The 19221-nt window shown below is 37.4% G+C and overlaps 1 protein-coding gene across 8 annotated transcripts in view; it reads right to left on the reverse strand.

Moving 5' to 3' along the window:
- The window catches only part of PTPRZ1 (protein tyrosine phosphatase receptor type Z1), a 133647-nt gene that overhangs the window by 95364 nt on the left and 19062 nt on the right, over nt 1–19221 (reverse strand). For 7 of the 8 annotated variants that reach the window (XM_036400612.2, XM_036400611.2, XM_036400609.2 and 4 more), the window contains exon 1: nt 10720–10853. The exons of the other annotated variant lie outside the window; for it this stretch is intronic. In XM_036400612.2, the coding sequence (XP_036256505.1) occupies nt 10720–10819 (100 nt within the window). In that variant the 5' untranslated portion in view covers nt 10820–10853. Of the gene's footprint in view, nt 1–10719; nt 10854–19221 lie in introns of those variants that run through there. 8 annotated transcript variants of the gene reach the window in all.

The raw sequence follows: 19221 nt of genomic DNA on the forward strand, positions 1-19221 counted from the left end.
TTCTCTTTGAGGAGCATAGAGGCTCTTGTTTCAAGCCAATTGTGTCTCATGAGAGCTCAGCTATGTACACTGGTACTACTGACTGCAGAAGTGGGAAGCTATGAATATCAGAGGATTACACAGGTTTGGAAATTATTTTAAAATCTGTGAAGGAGAAATCCACAAGCACTTCTTAAACACAGCGACACCACTTTTGGCTCACTGAGTCTATTGATGAAACTGGGAGGATTATACTAGGAAATTCTCATTGCATATTTGCCCTCTTTTAATCCACTTGCCTTGTCAGTTGGCATTGGTTATTAACAAAACAGGTTATCAGGCAAGTAGCTTATTTGTTGATTAAGATACACATATCTTCACTGGAGAAGAATTAGCAACTGTAGAACAAACTTAAATGGTAACAGCAATGCTTATACAGGGTAGTTGAAAGAGAATCTGTGCATGGCTAGTGGCTAAGAAGTGAGACACCAGAAAAAAATTGCTGCAAAGAAGTCACAGAGAGGAAGACAAACTGCAAAAATGGCATAATAATAAATTTAAAAAAGAAGCTACAAGTAATTAAAAAAAGAGATGATCAGTGCTTGTCAAATATGGAAAGAATACAAATAAATAGATTATTGGATAGAGTTTCATTATACAGGTTCTGCTTCTGAGAACATTAAACAGAGGTAAAACTGCGCAATATCACATCTGATGATAATGGAGTGCTTCTTTCACAATTTTAATTTACTTATTTTAGCTTCTTTCATTGACAAGATTGTCACAGAATTCACTTCTATATCTTTCATCAATCTTATGATGGTGTAGCTTCATTACCTCAACTGAAATAACTCTAATTTATACTGACAGAGGAAATGAGAAGATTCAGAACCCAACTTGGTAACAGTCTTGAAGTTTTAAAAGAGAGTAGCTAACTATAAATCCCATTAGCAGAATGATCTACATGTGCCAGAGTAAGGCCTCCCTCTTCTTATGAATGTACTTCATTCTGTAATGTCATCTGTAAAATTCTTAACAACACAAAAATACTTTCATAACCCTCCTCTACAATTTCATATATTCTTTTTCTCTGAATGTCAAAGTGTCTAAGTCTTCTGTCAAGACCTGTCTGAGAACTCTCCCACCTTTAGAAATTTAAAAATCTGTTTTCACCCATATTTTCTTGTGTGTAGGCTTACTTCAGGCTTTGGTACATGATCAGGTATATATAAAGAGAGTCAGTCCCCTCCATCACACTTGAGTGCAGGCTGCTCATCCCAATACACATTGACAAGTGAGACTTTTCCTGCACTAAATATAAAACCAAAATAAAAATCTTCTTACAATTTGGCCATTGCTATGTTTATTTACTAACACAAATTGTGTTTAAGTTAAAAAAATTAGAAGAAAAAGTAGAATAAAAACACTGACTGTTTTAATTTAAAAGTAGCTATTATTAAGCACCAGAGTATTAATAAGGTACACTGCTTAGTTCACCTGTCACAACTTTACAGTGAATAGTGCCATGAATTAGAAAAATAATGCCCATGGCACCAGCTAAGGTTTATAAATCTCATTTAATCAGGATTTTCCAACACATTTGTACATGCAAAGTTAACATGGACTCCAGTTTGACCAATTTAGGTTCTACTCCTCTGGAATTTTACATGCTGAGGTTTAGAGTGGCCCTGAATTTCCTAAGCAGCCAGTGGAAACTGGGAAGGAAACTCTGGGGTATGATTCAACATGGTTAAATTACAGGCTGCCACCTTCACTGTGACTACAGGCAAAGTAGTAGGAAATGTCAGATGTCTCCTTCCACCTGGAATCTTGTTCACCAAATGGTCTGATAGAGTTCAGCCTCCCACACAGCCATTTCCCAACAGATAAAGCATTATCTATAGCAAACTTTAGGGCTTCTCTGGTCAACAACATAGTCTTGAAGTGTCTGCTCACTGAAACCAAGGTAACAAGACAGTTTTGGATGGGAGAGTGGTACTTACCAGTGCTTATCTTTGAACAGGCACAGGTAAATGAAATTAGGTGCCTGTGAACCCCTTGGGCTAGGCACAAAGATTTATCAATAATTTAAAGACCTGCAGAATGAGATAGCCTTGCAAAACTGCAGGACTAGATTGCTGCTGGAGCACCTAAAATCCTGTCCAAAGCCAAAACCAGGAGGGACTTGGGAAGACTGCAATTCCCCAAAATGTTACACCGTTGTCCCATGTATGAACTGAGGCAAGGTGGTGTTTATGACAGAAATTGGAATTGATATTGAAAAAAAAGCAGGTACCAAGGAGTGATTCCTAACACATACTCTTTTATAATTCTGTTGCTACCCAGATTCTTTTCCCCATACCCGGAGAGTCTTTTAATGCAACACATGTAAATTCATGGAATCATACAGAAAAAAGTAAATCCAGATCAGACATAAAAAAACAAGAAATAAATCAAGTCAGGGAAACTATAGACATTTGATTTCAGAATTAATTTATTTCTCTTACAGCAGTACCAGAGGAGTAAGAAGGAGATAAAAACAACTGAACTTGCTTTAAACATAAATAGTAAAGGTAATATAATTTTATTTGCATAATCCTCTTATAGTAAAGGTAATATAATTTTATTTGCATAATCCTCTTCAACATTCAAGGTATTCTAATAACTCAAATGATCACAATTTCTAGTAAAATAATGTGTCAAGTACTGTAATAAATATAATTAAGAGTGAAGAATATGAGCACTGCTTCTTCTATTGCACAGCTAAGTGTAAAAACATTCACAATTCTCTTTCCAGCAAACAGGAAATGCTGTGATAAAAGTGCAATGAAAACTGGAACAAATTTAAATCCTATATCCAAAATCCCAGAGTCCACTTTTAACTGGCTTTTGGAAAGCTGTGGGTTTTTTTTAAATACTATGTTTCTTCAATGCCTCTCTGTCCATTAATATTAGCAGCTACCAACTAGAAAGATCTAAATCTTTGGCAATATTTATCTGAAACTCTTGAGAGTAAACTTCATGCAAGCTGCCTCAAAGGAGCATTTACTGAAATAAATGCTTTTTTAGCACAGTAGGGACTGGGAAGTCAAGCTGTTATAAACTTTGTATTTTGCAAAATATTTCAGTGGCTAAAATCATCTTGGGGACCTGAATGAACAGCCTTAGACTGGATCCTTTGAAGATGCTGGTGGAGGGGGGATTGAGAGAAGGACATTCCTTACAGGAGGAAGTCTTTAATTATTATATATTTTCCTGTCCCATTTATTTGATGCAGGAATTGCAAATTCTACTCAACCATTATCCCTCCAGTCATATTACAGTCTCAATGAAATTATTTTTCAATAACCATGGGGAAGAGAGAAGTTGCTCTGGATGATTTTCTTATAAGTATTCCAATAACTCTAGGGATTATGCCACATACTTTTATAAAACAATACTAACATCATTCTACTCCCTGGAGGGAACTACACACCACAACATCAAGACAGAAAAATTCCAAAGCTCATCATGAAAACCCAATACCCACTGCATATCTCTAAAAGTATGTCTCTATTTCATAACAAAAATATGAACATAATGAAAACAAAACATATAAAAGCATGTAAACCAATACAGAACCTACCATTTTTTGACAAATCCTAACAATTATATTATACATGTCCGTGTAAATGTTCATCTATAAAGATTTGTCAAAAAGGGGTTTGTTTATAAATACATACACACACATATTGCTCTCCCCTATGATAACATCATGTTTTAAATCTCATGTTTACTCTTGTCCTTTAGTCATTTCCTTATTGCAACTCATCACTGAAACACATCATTTGTAAAAGAAAACAGTGTCTCATGATTGATAGAGACAACAGAGAAAAATGTGACAAACTCTGGCAAACCAGAAACACAAACCAAAGTCAAAACAAAGACATGTAATTATGGGTTTGTGTTATGATTTTTTAATAATTTTCTATTTTTACTAGACTTCAGCAGAATTATTAATACAGTGGCATAACAGAGATTGCAGAGAAAAATAATCAGAATAATGCAATTACTTTAAAACTCATTCATGATACGGTATTTAACAGTACACTGAGTGGATACATAATCTAGGCTGCCTTTTACCCTTCAGGTCCACAGCTTCCCTTGCCATGAGCACAGGGCAGCACCTTCCCTCTGCCCCCGCAGATGCCTTGTCCTTGCCTCCTTGCCTTTTGTGTGCTTTTAAGGAGCAATTGCCCCACAGATTCACCTCTCCCCAGTCAGGGGAAGAAGAACCTGTCTCCTGATATTCGTGGAGTTTTCAAGCCAGCAGGATGCAGTGAAAAGGAGAATTAGAATCAGCAATAGCTTATATGGAGCTTAACACTGCAAATGTGTATTTTAACCTATTCTGATAGTGTTTAATTTTTAAAGGATGCCTGAAAGATCATTAATTTTTAAAATTAGCTATCTGTTAGGTATGAAAAAGACTCCAGGCAGCTCCTTGCCATACAGATTAAAAAATTTTTAGCAAACTCTAAAGCAGAATTTTAAGTATTCAGGAGACTTTCAGGGAAAGAAGTGAAGCATCTGTAAAGTCAGGTATTTCTCAGCATTTTCAGGACTTGGGTAACTTTGGACCTGGGTGTATGTCTTTTGCCTAAGTGTCACTTTTTAGTCTGACTCCTGCTGTATAAAATTACAAAATCCTTTGGAAACTCACTGTTGAATAAGCCAAACCATACCTGTTGACTCTAAGTACACTCCAAGTACTATCTCTAAGTGAGATTTCACCACAATATATTTGAAATGTATATTGAATTTAACCCCTATGGCACAACCTAAACCAAGAAATTACTGGAAAAAAAGAAGTACTTGCCACATAGGTCAGAAAAAAAATTAGTAGTGCACTCAGCCATAACTTTTCCCAGATCTTGGAGCTTTGCTCAGAGATGGCAGCAGTTGGAAGGGGCTGACTGAAGAGGAAGGTGTGGTGCTGTTGGGTGGGGATAAGGTTCCCATATTCTCAACCAGATTTTACAGCTACCAAGGACAGAAAGTCCCAAGTTTAATCAATATAGCCTCTGCTTTTGGTGGGATATCATTCTATCATTTCACTTCAGCTATTCAGAAGTTTCATTCCAAAAATTTTAAAGTCAATATGGACAGATTAAATGACACTGGTTTAGCTTCTTATTATTACTTTGGGAAGTCGCATAAAATAAAAGAGTACCAAAAAAGTGGGGTTGGCTTGAGGTTCCAGAGGATGGTCTGGGCTTTCCTCTGTGCTGTGCCAGCTCCTGCACCATGCAGGTAGGGTGCTGCACCACTGATGTTTTTTCATACAATCCAGGCACTGAGAGCAGATTTTTGCTGACCAGCATGTTTTGCTCATGTTTTAAGAAGCAAATGCTCAGTATCTGCTCCTCTACTTCATCAAACATACACAAATATGGTGTATTGTTCTACAGAACAATTGTTTTACTTTCACAGATTGCTGAAAACAACATGGTGTACTGATTGATCCTGGATGTGATTGTCCATTGTAGCTAACTGCAGCAATATTGACACTTGATTTTTTTCTTTTCTCATACAGATTTAACTAAAAAATAGCAGGGGAGGATATCAAATAAAATAAGGTCAGGCAGGCCAATTTAAAAACTATTTTCTTCACATTTGCTTTTTTGACTTCATTTTTAATTCTCTTCAGTTACTTGCGATCGACTCTGTAGTGACCATTTGATATAGTTTTAGGGTCAAAGTCTGTCTCATGGTTTATGTATGACCAAGACAGTACCATGAAGGAAACAGGAATCTCATCCTAGTCCTGTACTAATCACCTACAAAACTGGAACTTCAAAGACAATTTTGGAATTCAGATACCATAATAATTGGAAATAGAGAGATGTTTTGATCAGATATTTTGCATGATCCATATAGTCAATGTATCTTGCTCATTTGTATTTAATCAATATGTTCTTCATCTTGGAGTGGGATGGTAAATCTTACTGGGAAGTAATATAAGGCCCACGTGAATGCAGACAGAGCACAAAACCCCTATACAGTGGCATACAACCATGACCTACCCATCCTCCTAATGTCTACTTTATGCACATTTTACATAACAGTAATAGCAGACAATGCAGATTTGTGATTTCAGAAAAACAAACCCACAACATTATTTTGTTAGTTCATATTGTTTCAGCTCTGCCAGGAGCCATAAACTGAGTTAAGCAAGATCTGACCCAAAATGTGGAAATAATAGCCCCGTAAGATGATAGAAACATGGTTTGAAAAATCACTGTAAACATGAAATTTCACCTTCCTGCAGTAACCACTTCCCCATATAATCCAATCTTTTGCTAAGGCAGTAAAAAGCATTTTCACAGGTCTCAGGTGGTGGTGGCACTCCATGAAAAGCCTTAATTTGTGCACTGAACCACAAAATGGAGGTTCTGACCTCTTGTTACTTGCAATCCTACACTGAATGTGTAACACAGTTTGAGCTGAGAATCCTATTGCAGAACTCCTCCTAGGCTCCCATTAGTTCAGTACAACTGAAAGTTCATACTTGTGGCAGTCAGCTGTCAACACTCAATAACCAACTGCAAATTGACTGTGACTTTCTAATCCTGAGAAATTAAATCTTTGAGATGAAAATCTGAAAGCCTGGGAATGTCACTGTGATTCATAGGCAAATTTGTATTACAAACTAAACACTGAAATGTTAAGTTAAATACAATGTACCTAACTAGAAGAACATTCAATTACTTATGTACCAGAATTGAATTATTTTTATAGCCAATTAATAAATTAATTAATTGCTCCATTAATTAACAGCAACCAGAATCAGGAAAACATTATCTAAAAATGTATGGTAAGTTAGTAGTATGAGCATGCTTGAATCTTGTACTTAGGTTTCAATGCACTAAAGAGGCTTGTGAATTTACACCAGGACAGAAAAAAGTAATTTCCTCATTGGGAATTCACCTGCCTAAAGTCTTTGCTGGTTCAGATCTCAACTTCCAACAGAACTAAGAGGTTTTGGCTCTTCAGTGATAAAGAATTAGTACCAGAAGAGGATTTTAACACTGAACTCCTACTGCAGGCTCCCCAAATCCTCAGAAGCCCTCGATAAACACATCCTGTCCTTGGTTTAGGTGTAGAGCAATAAAACCATGGGTAAAGGCATTAATTAGCAGCTTGTGAAGCATGTCTGCCTGTCCCCCTTTCTCTTATGAATATTTATATGGAGGTTTTATGGTACAGAAAAACTTCAATAGGCTGGATTCAGAGTGTCTGCTGTGAGCACTCCTCGGGCACATAATTAGGGCGCTTTGTCCCGGGGCCATTTAGACACTTCTGCCATTGTGCTGGGGAGGAAGCCTGACTTACATATCCCGCCTAGCAATGCAGAACTATGAATAGGGAACAGCCTGGAAGTTTACCTATAGCCTTAGAAGAAGCTCTCTCTCTGCCTGTTTTCTTATAAATACTTCAATTTAAGGGTGCAGGCCCAAACAGACAAAATGAAGAGTGCTAAAACTCACTTCTTTGAGTGAGCAAGGAAGGTTTAAACTTCTAGGCACTGGAGACTGCCTTGTGGAAAATAAAACTGCTGAGAGGAGAGGAACATGCAGCTGACTCTAAAAGAACAAGTCTGAGCCTTAATAACAGATATACTGTATATATATATATATATATATATATATATGTATGTATTTTTTATATATAAATATGTATATATGTAGCTATGTCACAAAGGCTAGCAAAGAAAAGCAAATTGAATTCCTAAGGGGGAGCAGGATGAAATAATCAGCACAATGTAACAAACCAGTATGACATCAATGGCCACATTTAAAATGGGTAAATGGCCCCGCAGGACAAAGCTTAGAGTAACACTGCTGGTGTAAATCTGAAAAGTACCTCTTGAACACAAACAAGCCAAAGCCTTTCTTCTAATATGCACAGCAGAGGTTACCCAGTGAACAGCAGATGAGTCATTAAAGAGAGATGATGGCACCATAATTCAGATTGACATTCAAGGGACAGCATGGGTGGCAAAATAGTACAATGACACCTACATTTAGTAATTAAATGCACAAGCTTTTTAAAGAGTTCCCCAAAATAAAAATACTCCCAGTTTAAATAGCACTGCAACATTTCTTCAAAATGCCTATTTATTTTCCAGAAAGCAAAATGGTTGTAAGATCCAAGAGGACATGGCAAAATGCTGTGATGCACTGAGGTTTCATTTAATCAGATTAGGTAAGACTATGGTTTCAAGAAATTCAAAGAGCTGTAACAGGCAAGGAAAATGTGTAACAATGCCAAATGATGATTAGCTGTGACAAAAGTAGCAGCAAAAAGTAATTGCAAAAAAGCACAGAAATGAACTCCTGCTCTTACTTTGTTGGTTTAATTAAAATAATTAATCTTATCAGCTGATAGCATAGACCAGGGCATCCCTGGACAGCTAAATCAAGTTCTTGATTCAATGTATAGCTGGAGTCCAAGCCTAAATTTGGAAATATTCGAGAAATGGTGAAGAAAAAATATTATTGCCCCTTAAAACAAATCATCAGTGTGGCTCCATCTGGAAAAATGCATTCTGTACTGAACTTGCCTTCTTGAAAACAACAAAGCACAATAACATGGGTGAGAGGGAACATTGATGAAAGTGGCCATGGAAAAGTTCTAGATAAGGAGATGGAAAAAGTTAAGAATGCTTGTTTTAGAAAGAAAACAAATATAAAGCATAATGAATATTGCTAAGAGGAAGACTGGGAACTTCTGTTCCCCTCTCTTTGGAAGAACAAGAACACCTGGGGGCATTAATGAGGAAGCTGAAAGTAAGAAAAGCATTGAAAGGATTCACTTTATTCATATCTGTCTAGGCAATTATCACTGCAAGAAACTGCTCAGGATAACAGCTAAATGAAGACTGAAATAACTGTAAGGATATCAGGAATACTTGGTCTTATCACAACAAATTGTGAAAGGTACCTAGCATAGACGAGAAATACGAGAAAATATTGGGGAGTATTTAAATTCTACCTACTGATTTCATGCCCATTCTTCTGAAACCTCTGCACTGGCCTCTGTCACACAATACTGAATTCAGGGATGACCAACATGGCCATTCCTACTGCTTGCATACCACACATGAAATGATCCATGGTGTTTGAAACAGTGACAGCATTTTGCCTAGATAAAATATAAGTACTATTTAAACTTAAAATAAATATCACTTACTGTTCAGTGATAGACAATTTACTTTTATGTCCAGGTAAACAATGAAGTTAACTTTGAGAGGATTGCTGGAGAAAGTGATATGACTGGCTCTTCCCTTGCTTCAATTCACAGGAGTATGTCCCTAGATGCTCTTTAGCAATGTGCCCCTTAGATCTCTGAAATTCCATCAGGGAAGCAAAACATGACTGTGAAGTGATATGCCTAATAAAAGAAAAAATCTCAGATCCATCAGCTGAAGCTACCTCATAGAACTGGGATCACATGGTGCTTACTTCTGTGTTGCAATCTTTGTTCAAAGAGCAAATGCTGGTTTTAGACAATACTGTCTTTCACTACCCTAATAAAAGAATAGGGTAGAGCAGATTTTGGCCTAACTTATACTGCAGAGTTTGTCCCTTTATGTTGTGGACAAGAGCATTTTCCAATGTTCCAATTCTGTGATTCCTGACTGTATGGTTCAATGCAATTACTCTACAAAGTTTTATTTAAGTGTCTATTATTGTTAATATTGCTTTTTCCCCCCAAACAGTTTCCAGAAATTCTGCTTTATTCTCCAGGTCAATTGTGTTGGACCTGGAGAACCAAGAGAATAGCCTGATCTGGCCATTGATCCCTATTTCCTCTGTAAAAACATCTGAGATACTCCCTAACAGTATACCTCTGCCTATGCTTCTATCTTTTGTTGCAACTTTTAAGGAAATCCTTGCTGCTATTGTCTGCTCCCATGGAGAAAGAAAAGGTCTCTCTTACACCTTGAGCAGCTACCATGTTTCCCATTACAGTTTTAATGTCCAAACATCCCCACTGTTTGGAGATGTTTGAACACACAGGGCACATTAGCTCTTACGAAAATAATTTTGTGAATTTACAGCTCTTAAGTTGGATTAGGGGTAAGTACCCAGTGTCCTTGCTGTCCTAATTCAGAGCTCTGCATTGAAAGATCTACCACCTCCCACTGTAAAGCTGTTGGGTAATGCCATATTCAAGGAAGGCCAAGAAATGTAGTTACAATGCTCTCTAAATACAGCTTCTTGCAACAATAAGGGAAATTTATTTAGCTAACATTGGTAATGTGGAAAATATTCAAGTAGCACTTGATAGGTATTGCAAAAAAAAAAATTGCATGAATAAAAGACACCGAACTGTTTATTTTCTTATATTATTGTATTTACTGTTTTTAACCTTGTCATCCTTCTCATCATCAAAAGCAAGCCATCCCTCATACAAATCTACCTTTAATCTCTGGAAATATTCTGCAGCAGATTAATTAAGATATGAAGCAGAAGGATCTTTCACTAGCTGAAACTAGATAAAGCTGAGACAAGTATTAGTCAGTCTTTCAAATTAAATCTTTGCTGAATAGCCAAATAAATGTAGGTTGCCTAACTATACTTCTATTATTTGTACTGTGATTTCATTTAAATGCAGGGAAAACCCACCAAATGTTACATAATTTCTTTTAGTAAAGACAAAAGAGAAATATAGTTTCAATCATTTTATTCTTACCAGGGCTGTACCATGCAAAATCATTTTGTCTGAGGTGGAGGACTAGACTTGAATTCTTGCTATGTCCTCTGATGGCTGATACAACTCTGAATTCCCACATTTGGGACTGGCCAGTCCTGCCCAGGCAGGACTCCCATCCCAGCCAGGAAGCCAGTGAGGACAAGCACTGCTGGATTCCCATTCCTAAGGAAGCACAGTAAGAATGAGCTCAGCTGCCCATGGCTGAAGGCAGGTAATGAGCCCCAATAGCTGAGGCATTTTCATGCTTCTACATGCCCATGTAGAGATTCTAAATTACTGCAGGACTTTCTTCCCTTTGTTTCAGGGATGTATCCATTCTTCAGCTAACTGTTAAATTTTTATGCCCCTTTACAGATGAATGATGTATTTTGATTGTAGCAGGTGACCAGCATTCAGCTCTTTCAAAGAGAAACCCTTATGAAACAAAGTCCAGCTCTGATTAAGTTGACTATCTGAATTCAAAGCATGCCTTGACTGCTTTCCATGAAAACAACTGATCCTTTTCATGGGCTAAGGCCATTGTAACTTCCTCTACACATTGAACAGATTACCATGGACACAAATTCAGACTCCTTCCATTCACACAAGGTCCCTGAAAATTTACATAAGTCTGTAGAGAAAACAGGCAGCCAAGCTTTCAGTGACATGAATATTGTGATGAGAGTTTCAAACAATACATACTTTTATCTCCTAAAATACAGTTTACAGTAAAAAAAAATGCAAATTAGTTAAAGAGCAAGGAAAACTAATATTTTGGGTAATTGTTTAAAATGATATTTTAAAATAAGCAATCATTATCCAACTACCTTAAACTAAGTAGCTGCAAAATTTAAACAGTTTGGAATATCCTATGTACAATAAAATGCTACTCTGTTATGCCATAATAGGGAACTTTTTATGTCAAAAAATTACAAGTTACAGCAGTACATCTGTCAGACATAAACCAAAATGAAGATGCAATCCCTTCATTTGACAAACAAGGTGTCCTCAATGCAGTCCGGCTTGGCTGACCTTGCCATAACTAGAGATACATTCTGTTCTCCTGCGACCCTTTTTTTTTTTGGTTTGTTTTACCTTTAACTGAAATCAGTTTTGGTCTATAAGACATCACTGCAATTTTGCACTCAAGAACTCTGAAAGAGGAGAGGCCAGGAAAAGGTCTCAGAGATACTGGATTTACTGTAACTATGTTAATATATCATTATTAGGAATTATTTTTTTAAAAAAGATGTTGGCAGATTCAAGACTTCCAAATTAAAATGCTCCTACTGTAGGACATTGTCCACTTAAATGACATGAATCCTTTAAAAAATGTTTCCCTGTAAAGCAGCAATACAGCTGCTGGTTTCACATACCTCTTGTGGAGAAAATCAGATCTTTAGGAGGAATCTGGATTGGTCCTGTTGGGCTAACCTTCTGGTCAAGGTATGTTACAGCATGAAAGTCAGTGTCTTACCTGAACAATCTCTTACTCCAAGGGCACTGAGGAATGCACAGTAGGTCCAAAATGCTTCAGTTAATATTTCTGAGTTTATTATCATCTAATCTTCAATCTTCCACACCTCTGAATCCATCTAGGGCTAACTGAAATCAGGTCTTCCCTCCCCAAGAACCTCTCTCTTCTGGTTTCCAAGACTTCTTCATCAGCTTCTGCTCCTAAAAAACCTTTCCTATGACTGCTATGCACAAGTGGAGAAATTTTCAATAATGAATTATATATTTGTGGGTTTTTTCCTAAGAGAATCACACTGAGGTTTTAAACTGAACAATATTTTCATACTAATGACCTTTCCATCTAACAATACTCATGGAGTTTAATGAAAGGAAATGCTTTTCTTTATCTGGAGCCTATATTTTAGAGCCCATACAGATAATTACAAATGGAAGAGATCTCTCTTTTGTATTTAAGGATTGAAATTTTACACAGTTCAGAGTTAATTGCTAGTTTCTTTGACAAATCCTGAATACTTTTAAATCAGACGACCATGTAACAATTTTAATTGCAAGCTCCTTCTTGTCTCACAGACCCAAGCCTCTACAAGAAACTGTATCTCCATTAGCAAAACAGGAAGTGTTGTCACAGCTTTTGAGGGGATCAAGTTTAGGTATGATCTGAGTACAAAATTTCATTATCTAAAATGTCTTCAAATACATTGAACACAATTTTCACAAATGAACTGAAATAAATTTTTCTCTTACCCTATTCTTCTTTAAAGCAAAGTACCTCTAATGCTCTAAATTATCTGCTTATCCTGATACAGGGTATAAGAATGATTTCCAAATGATAAAATACATTTCTTAGCAAAGAAAAATAGGGACTTTAGTAAAAGGCATTGGTGTTCAACCATTTATTCTGTGTGTGAGAGAATTCTGGAATTCTTAAACTGAAATCAATAATCATGCATGCATATATATGCAGTAACACCTGTCTGGGGCTTCAGTGGTAATCTTGAAGCTGTACCTTAAGTTCTACTCTGAAAATTAATCTGGAAAGAAATCAAGTATCTTGACACTCATCTGAAAAAGACGATTTTTTTTAGTCCATAAATACCATATCACTAATAAATACATTTCATATATCCACATAGCTTTCTGCAATTCAGCATTCAATACTTCACACAATATTCTCTGGTACCATGTATCATTAACTTGTAACTTCAGTTTTACCATCAGCTTCAAAGAAATTATATCAAAGTAAGTCTTTCCATAAAAAGAAAATAGCTTTTCTGTGAAAAAGAATTATATAAGTTATATATGGTTTCATTTATAGGAAATGCAAATTTTCCAAGCAAATGTTGATTAGTTGAAGTTATATATAATTTGTGATGAAGAGTACTGTCCCTTTCCAAAGCACAGGCTGCTGCATAAATATACCAAAGCAAAATAAGAAAAGGAGAAATTAAATTTCCCCCACCCACCACCCACTCTAAGAGACTGGCATATGAAAGAAGCAGGAAGTAAACACTCTCTTTAGAAAAGTAAGGAACATCTCTTGGGGGTGTGCTGGCTACATAAAACCTGTGCAAGCAGTGCCTTTTTAAGGTTCTCAGGATGCCGTATTATAGGTAACTGAATTCAACAAGAAATAGATAATTGTATCAAAGTCTGCCTTAGAAAGAAGTTGTAATCTTCATCCCAAAGGAGCATCTTTGGTCCTTGAATGGTTAGAATATATGGATCAGCATTGACTCTCCCTTTTCTTGTACTCTGAGGCACAACAGGGGAAAGGGCCCACACAGCATCAATCAAATACACCTTACAGCTGAGATTAGAAAGAAAAAAACCTAAATAAGGTCTAGCCTTCTACTGTAAATTCCAAATTTTACATAAATATATCTTGGCTTTCTTAGGTGATTGTAGCACTATGAAAGGATTGTGGCTTTTTACAAATACCTGAAGCAATTCACTTTTGAGGTCAACATACAGAAGACCAGAGAGTGTGTATCTGTTCATTTTTATTTCTTCATTGGTAAAACTTACTTCTGGGCTGAAGATCAAAACAAAATCATCATACCTTTTCATGAGGGGACACAAGTGTTTCATCTCTCTTTCCAGAAAAAATGGAATCAGAACTATAGCATGTATGTGAAACTTAAAATACAAAAAAACCCCAGAGGTTTTGTAAAAAAAAACCTCAGAAGTCTTCTGAAAGAAGTTCTTGGTCAAATCAGAATAGGACCCAAAGTTCATTCTGCTGTCTTCTAGTTTATTTTCTTCTTTCCTTCCTTTCATTCCTAATTTTTCCTGTTAATTTTGCTGTATTTTGCAGTTTGACAGTTTAAGCTGTCCATTTCACCTTCCTGCCAACTTTGACTTCATATGCACCTATTTCCAGATTCCTAACATTTAATTTCTCTTTATAAGCTGTTGCCATACATCTACCACACAAAGGCCAGCGTGGTGCAGGGGCTCCATACCTTCATGTGCTGCTGGGGCAGGCTCCTGTGCCACTGATGAACCAATGCTGGCAGGGGCTGAGGGATGGCTCAGCTGTCAAAGCACTCAGATGCCCTTCCTGGGGCCATCCTGGCAGAGCTTCCTGAATGGCCACATTGATTTCTCTGGTCACTCTTGGTGGCCCTCTCTGTCCCAGAGTGGCAGTCACCCATCTGTGTGCATGCTGGGTGTCAGGTGAGTGCCAAATGGTGGTAGGAATAAGCTTCTCAGCTCCTATAAAAATGACAGCTGAGGGCAAGCAGTTGCCATCAAATTAACTCTCCAGGGAAAGGAAACTGTCAGCAGTTAACTGAATGATGGATGAATTGTTCTCTGAGGTCACATATAACTTATAGATCATTTGTCAAACATTTCCTTTCTCTTGTATCAAATCGAAGCTTCGTTTTTCACCTATACATTTGTGCCTTAGCCCACATCTCAGATTAAATTTACATCATTGTCTTCCTAGTACCCAGGGCCTCATTTAGATTTTGTAATTTGCCTTTATGGTTGTCTTTTCTCAGCATACTCCTCTTACACTGGTGATTTATAGGCTGAGCCCTGTCATTGTCATCTAACCCTCATATCTAACCCACTGTTTTATTAATTGTCACACACTTATTTTCTCAAGGCTTGTCATCATTAATTTTGTCATAATTATATTTAGAATGAAGGAATATTTTATCTATGCTGAATGCAACTGCAAAATAACACTTTAACATGACTAGGGATTTTTTTTTGGTACATAGAGGAAATCCTATCAGTATTAATCCTGCCTACTATATAGATATGCAATAAAAGAATTTTAAGTATAAATATGGAGAAATCATATTCTATACTCTGCCTAGTGCATGTTTCCCAGTTTGATGTCAACTAATTGCTAAATCAAGCAGTGATGGAAGGGTTGCATTTTAATTTATCCAGCAGTGCCTGGCTTATTGCCAAAACAATGGGCTTACTGCTCTTATACAGGCAATATACTATACATTATACTAGGATCAAATTTTATTAGTTCACTAAAACATGTATGGTTTCTTATGAACTCTATATTTGCACTCAAATGAAAGGTAATAACAGAATATAACTGTAGGAAAAAAGGTTTCTTGATTTTATTGGTATCTCAATATCTACTTCTATGTTTACTGTTCTTGAGAGGCTACATTGGTGTATGCTCAATAGGTCATTCTCATGCAAATACTGACTACGTCAATTTTTGGCTGTGTTTTGGCTATTTTTCTACATCGAAAAAAGCAGATGATCATCTCTAATTGGAACCAATCCTCTATAAATTTAGCTTGCTATATGGTAACTTGCAGCAGTTAATTTTTTCTAATTTCTTTCTAAGCATGCAAGTCACTTAAATGCAGGAGTAGCTCTTGGATACCAGTTCTTACCCTATGTCCTGATTTTGGCTGGGGTAGAGCTAATTTTTTTCACAGTGCCTGGTTTAGGGCTGTGTTTTGTATTTGTGCTGAACACAGGATTGATAATACAGAGGTGTTTCTATTGTTGCTGGACAGGGCTTGCACAGAGCCAAGGCCTTTTCTGCTATTTGTACTGTCAGGCTCGTAAGGAAGTTGGGGCTGCTTGGGAGGCTGGGAGGAGACACAGTCAGAGCAGGTGATCCCAGCTGACCAAAGGGATGTTCCAGACCCTATGACATCATGCTCAGTATACCAATTGGAGGGAAGAAGAAGGGAGGAAGGTTTGGACTGATGGCATTTGTTTTCCCAAGCTACCATTATGTGTGACGGAGCCCTGCTCTCCTGGGGATGGCTGAACATTTGTCTGCCCATGGGAAAGGTGGGAAAAATTCTTTGTTTAGCCCTGCTTGTGAGTAGGGCTTTTGCTTTCCTTATTAGTCTTTCTTTGTCTCAACCCATGACTTTCCTCACTTGTATTCTTCTAATTCTCTCCATAATCCTGCTGATGGGGAAGTGAGCAAGTGGCTGCCTGGAGCTTAGTGCTGGCTGGGGTTACACCACAATAACCCAATATTGCCCTGCTCTTAGAAAGTTATTTGTTGTACAATGTACATCAGAAAATAGTAACACCTAGTATATGTACATCTAAAATGCAATGGACACACTTTAGAACTGAGCAGAAGAGTTTTTTTTAATCAAATTTGCACTAGTATGCCTTTTCTCCTGACAATTTCTTTCTTTACTTAATTTTTTTTCCATGGGTAATTACAGCTTTTTTCTCTTTTGATTTTTTTCCCATGGAAAACTAGGATACTCATCAGGGCCATCATGGAATTCTGGCATGGAGGAAAACAAATGGAGATTTTCTCTTTAGAGCTGCAAGTAGAACATCAGTTTTATTTTACAGAGTGAATGCAACCCAGTCAAGCACATGTTCTTTCATGACTAGAGCCTTGGGTGGATTCTTAAAATAGTACTGATTACAGTTATTGCATCAAAAATAATTTAGAGCTGTTTTCTCCAATTAAAATAATTGTGAAATTTAGCTGAAACTTATTTCTAAATATTGTTTCCCTGAAAAAAACTTAAAACTTACAGAACCTACTGCCATGCCAGCCTGTCTGTTCCCTGTTGCATGCTAAAATTCTTCCCAATGTGGTCCTTACAAGTCCAAGGCTTTTAACTCTCCTTCAAATGTTTCTTCACAAAGAGTTACTACCAAAGGTCTACACATTTTGGTGAACACCAGTAGTCCCCATTTAATCTGTAACAGACACCAATGTCCTGTCCACAGAGGCAGCAGTGTGCCATCCTTAGGAAGTGAGTTTTACCCTCAAATCCTGGGTTTACATAATGTTCAAGGAGGCAGCATTAGTTTAGGATGTATTCATTATAAATGAAATGTATTATTCCAACCAAATTATCTTTCAGCCCAAGAACACACATTTCTCTTTGAAAACAATAAAGCAATAAAGCTCCTTGGAAGTTTTTAGATTACAGTGGTCATTACAGCCTGAATAGCACTGTCAACACTCACTCTTTAACAACTATTTCAATAATTTACTTGTAATATTGCCAGTAAATCCACAGAACTTGAGCTGCATTGAGACTGTATGTAGAACAAGTAGAATTTATATGATGATCTCAGATATGGGTACTTGCCACTGGCAGTGAGTGGCAATTACCCAGAGTCTGCTTTGCAATATTCCCTCCTACCCTCAGACAAGAACTGTTCTAGAAGAGTAGGATTTTCTGGAGGGAATCTGGTTCACATCCAGATGTGGGGCTGGAAAGAGAAGGAGGGGAATGGGAGTGCATATGGTTCCCTATGAGGAAGGACAAGAGAGGAGGGCTGAAGGCCAGCCTCAAAGGCCAAGGCAGTTTGGAAGTGCAGGTAAATGGGCAGGGGGTGGTGTCTTTTCCTTCCCTAAACCCATCACTGCTCCTCCTTCTTTTCGCCCTCTCTTCTTCACTGCCTTCTTCCTGATTCTCCCTTTCCCTTTTTTTTTTTTTTTTCCCTTTGCCATTCTTTTCTTTCATTTACTCTCTCAATCTCTCTGGGATTTCTACAAACTGGAAAAGACTAAAGAGTCTAGAAATTACCATTAAGTCTCTTCCTCTTATTAAAAGGACCCACCCCTTTTCTTACTGTTTTTCCCCTCACAAGATATCATTTGCCAGAAGACATCAGAAATCTGGAATGGTCCTTCAATTAATTTTTAACATACGCTATTTTTTTAAAGAGAGAATGCAAAGAAATGTAGTGTTTTATACACTGCACCTGTGGAATTTAAAACTTCTTTCCATGTCAGCAGGTGGCCTTATGGCAACAACTTAGATGGCAACATTTATTTCTGAAGTAAAAGTAACAAATGGGTACAGAGCATCACCTCCCTGAAGTCAGAATTGCAGACAGGAATGTGTCAGGACACTGCAGCTTGGTAACTGGCAGCAAACGCAGAGGCAGGAGGAGGCAGTATGGAGGGCATAAGAGTGAAAAGCTGTACCCACTCATTCAGCACCAGGGACCACCTAGAAAATGGGGCTTGCAAGACCTTGTGGAACTGAAATGGCAGCTAATGGAAAATAGCTCCCAACAGCCACCACCCCTCTCTTTACCTGTGCTCACATGCTACCTTTGTAGCATGGAGAATGATATATGAAGAAAAATGACACAGGATAAAGAGTATCATTATTTTTATTATCATCAAACATGACACGTGGACCCAAGCTTTATTGACTGCTACAATGAGGAAAATCCAACTTTCAGTGTGCTTCAGTGTACTACCATGCTTCATATGAACACAGCAATTAGATAAAATAACATCAGGGGCATCCCCATTCAGTATAGTTGTCCCTTTTGTGAGATGTTAGAGCTTTGTTTTACACAGCAAATGCCTACCTGATATTCCCACATTTCTCCATGCTGGCATTCAGGGACCATGAGGTAAGAGATCTTGTTGGAGCCCATAGCTTCTGGGTAGCAGCAGGTCACACAGGGTGAGAACCCCCATTTAGGATTATGACCACAGACAATCCACCACAAGATAAATGTTCAAATCAGCTGTTTTGACTCATGTTTTCAGGTTTAAATGTCCATGCAGTCTCCCCTAAGTGAAGT

Source organism: Molothrus ater, chromosome 5 (genome assembly GCF_012460135.2).
Source record: "Molothrus ater isolate BHLD 08-10-18 breed brown headed cowbird chromosome 5, BPBGC_Mater_1.1, whole genome shotgun sequence".
In the NCBI taxonomy this organism is placed as follows: Eukaryota; Metazoa; Chordata; class Aves; order Passeriformes; family Icteridae; genus Molothrus; species Molothrus ater.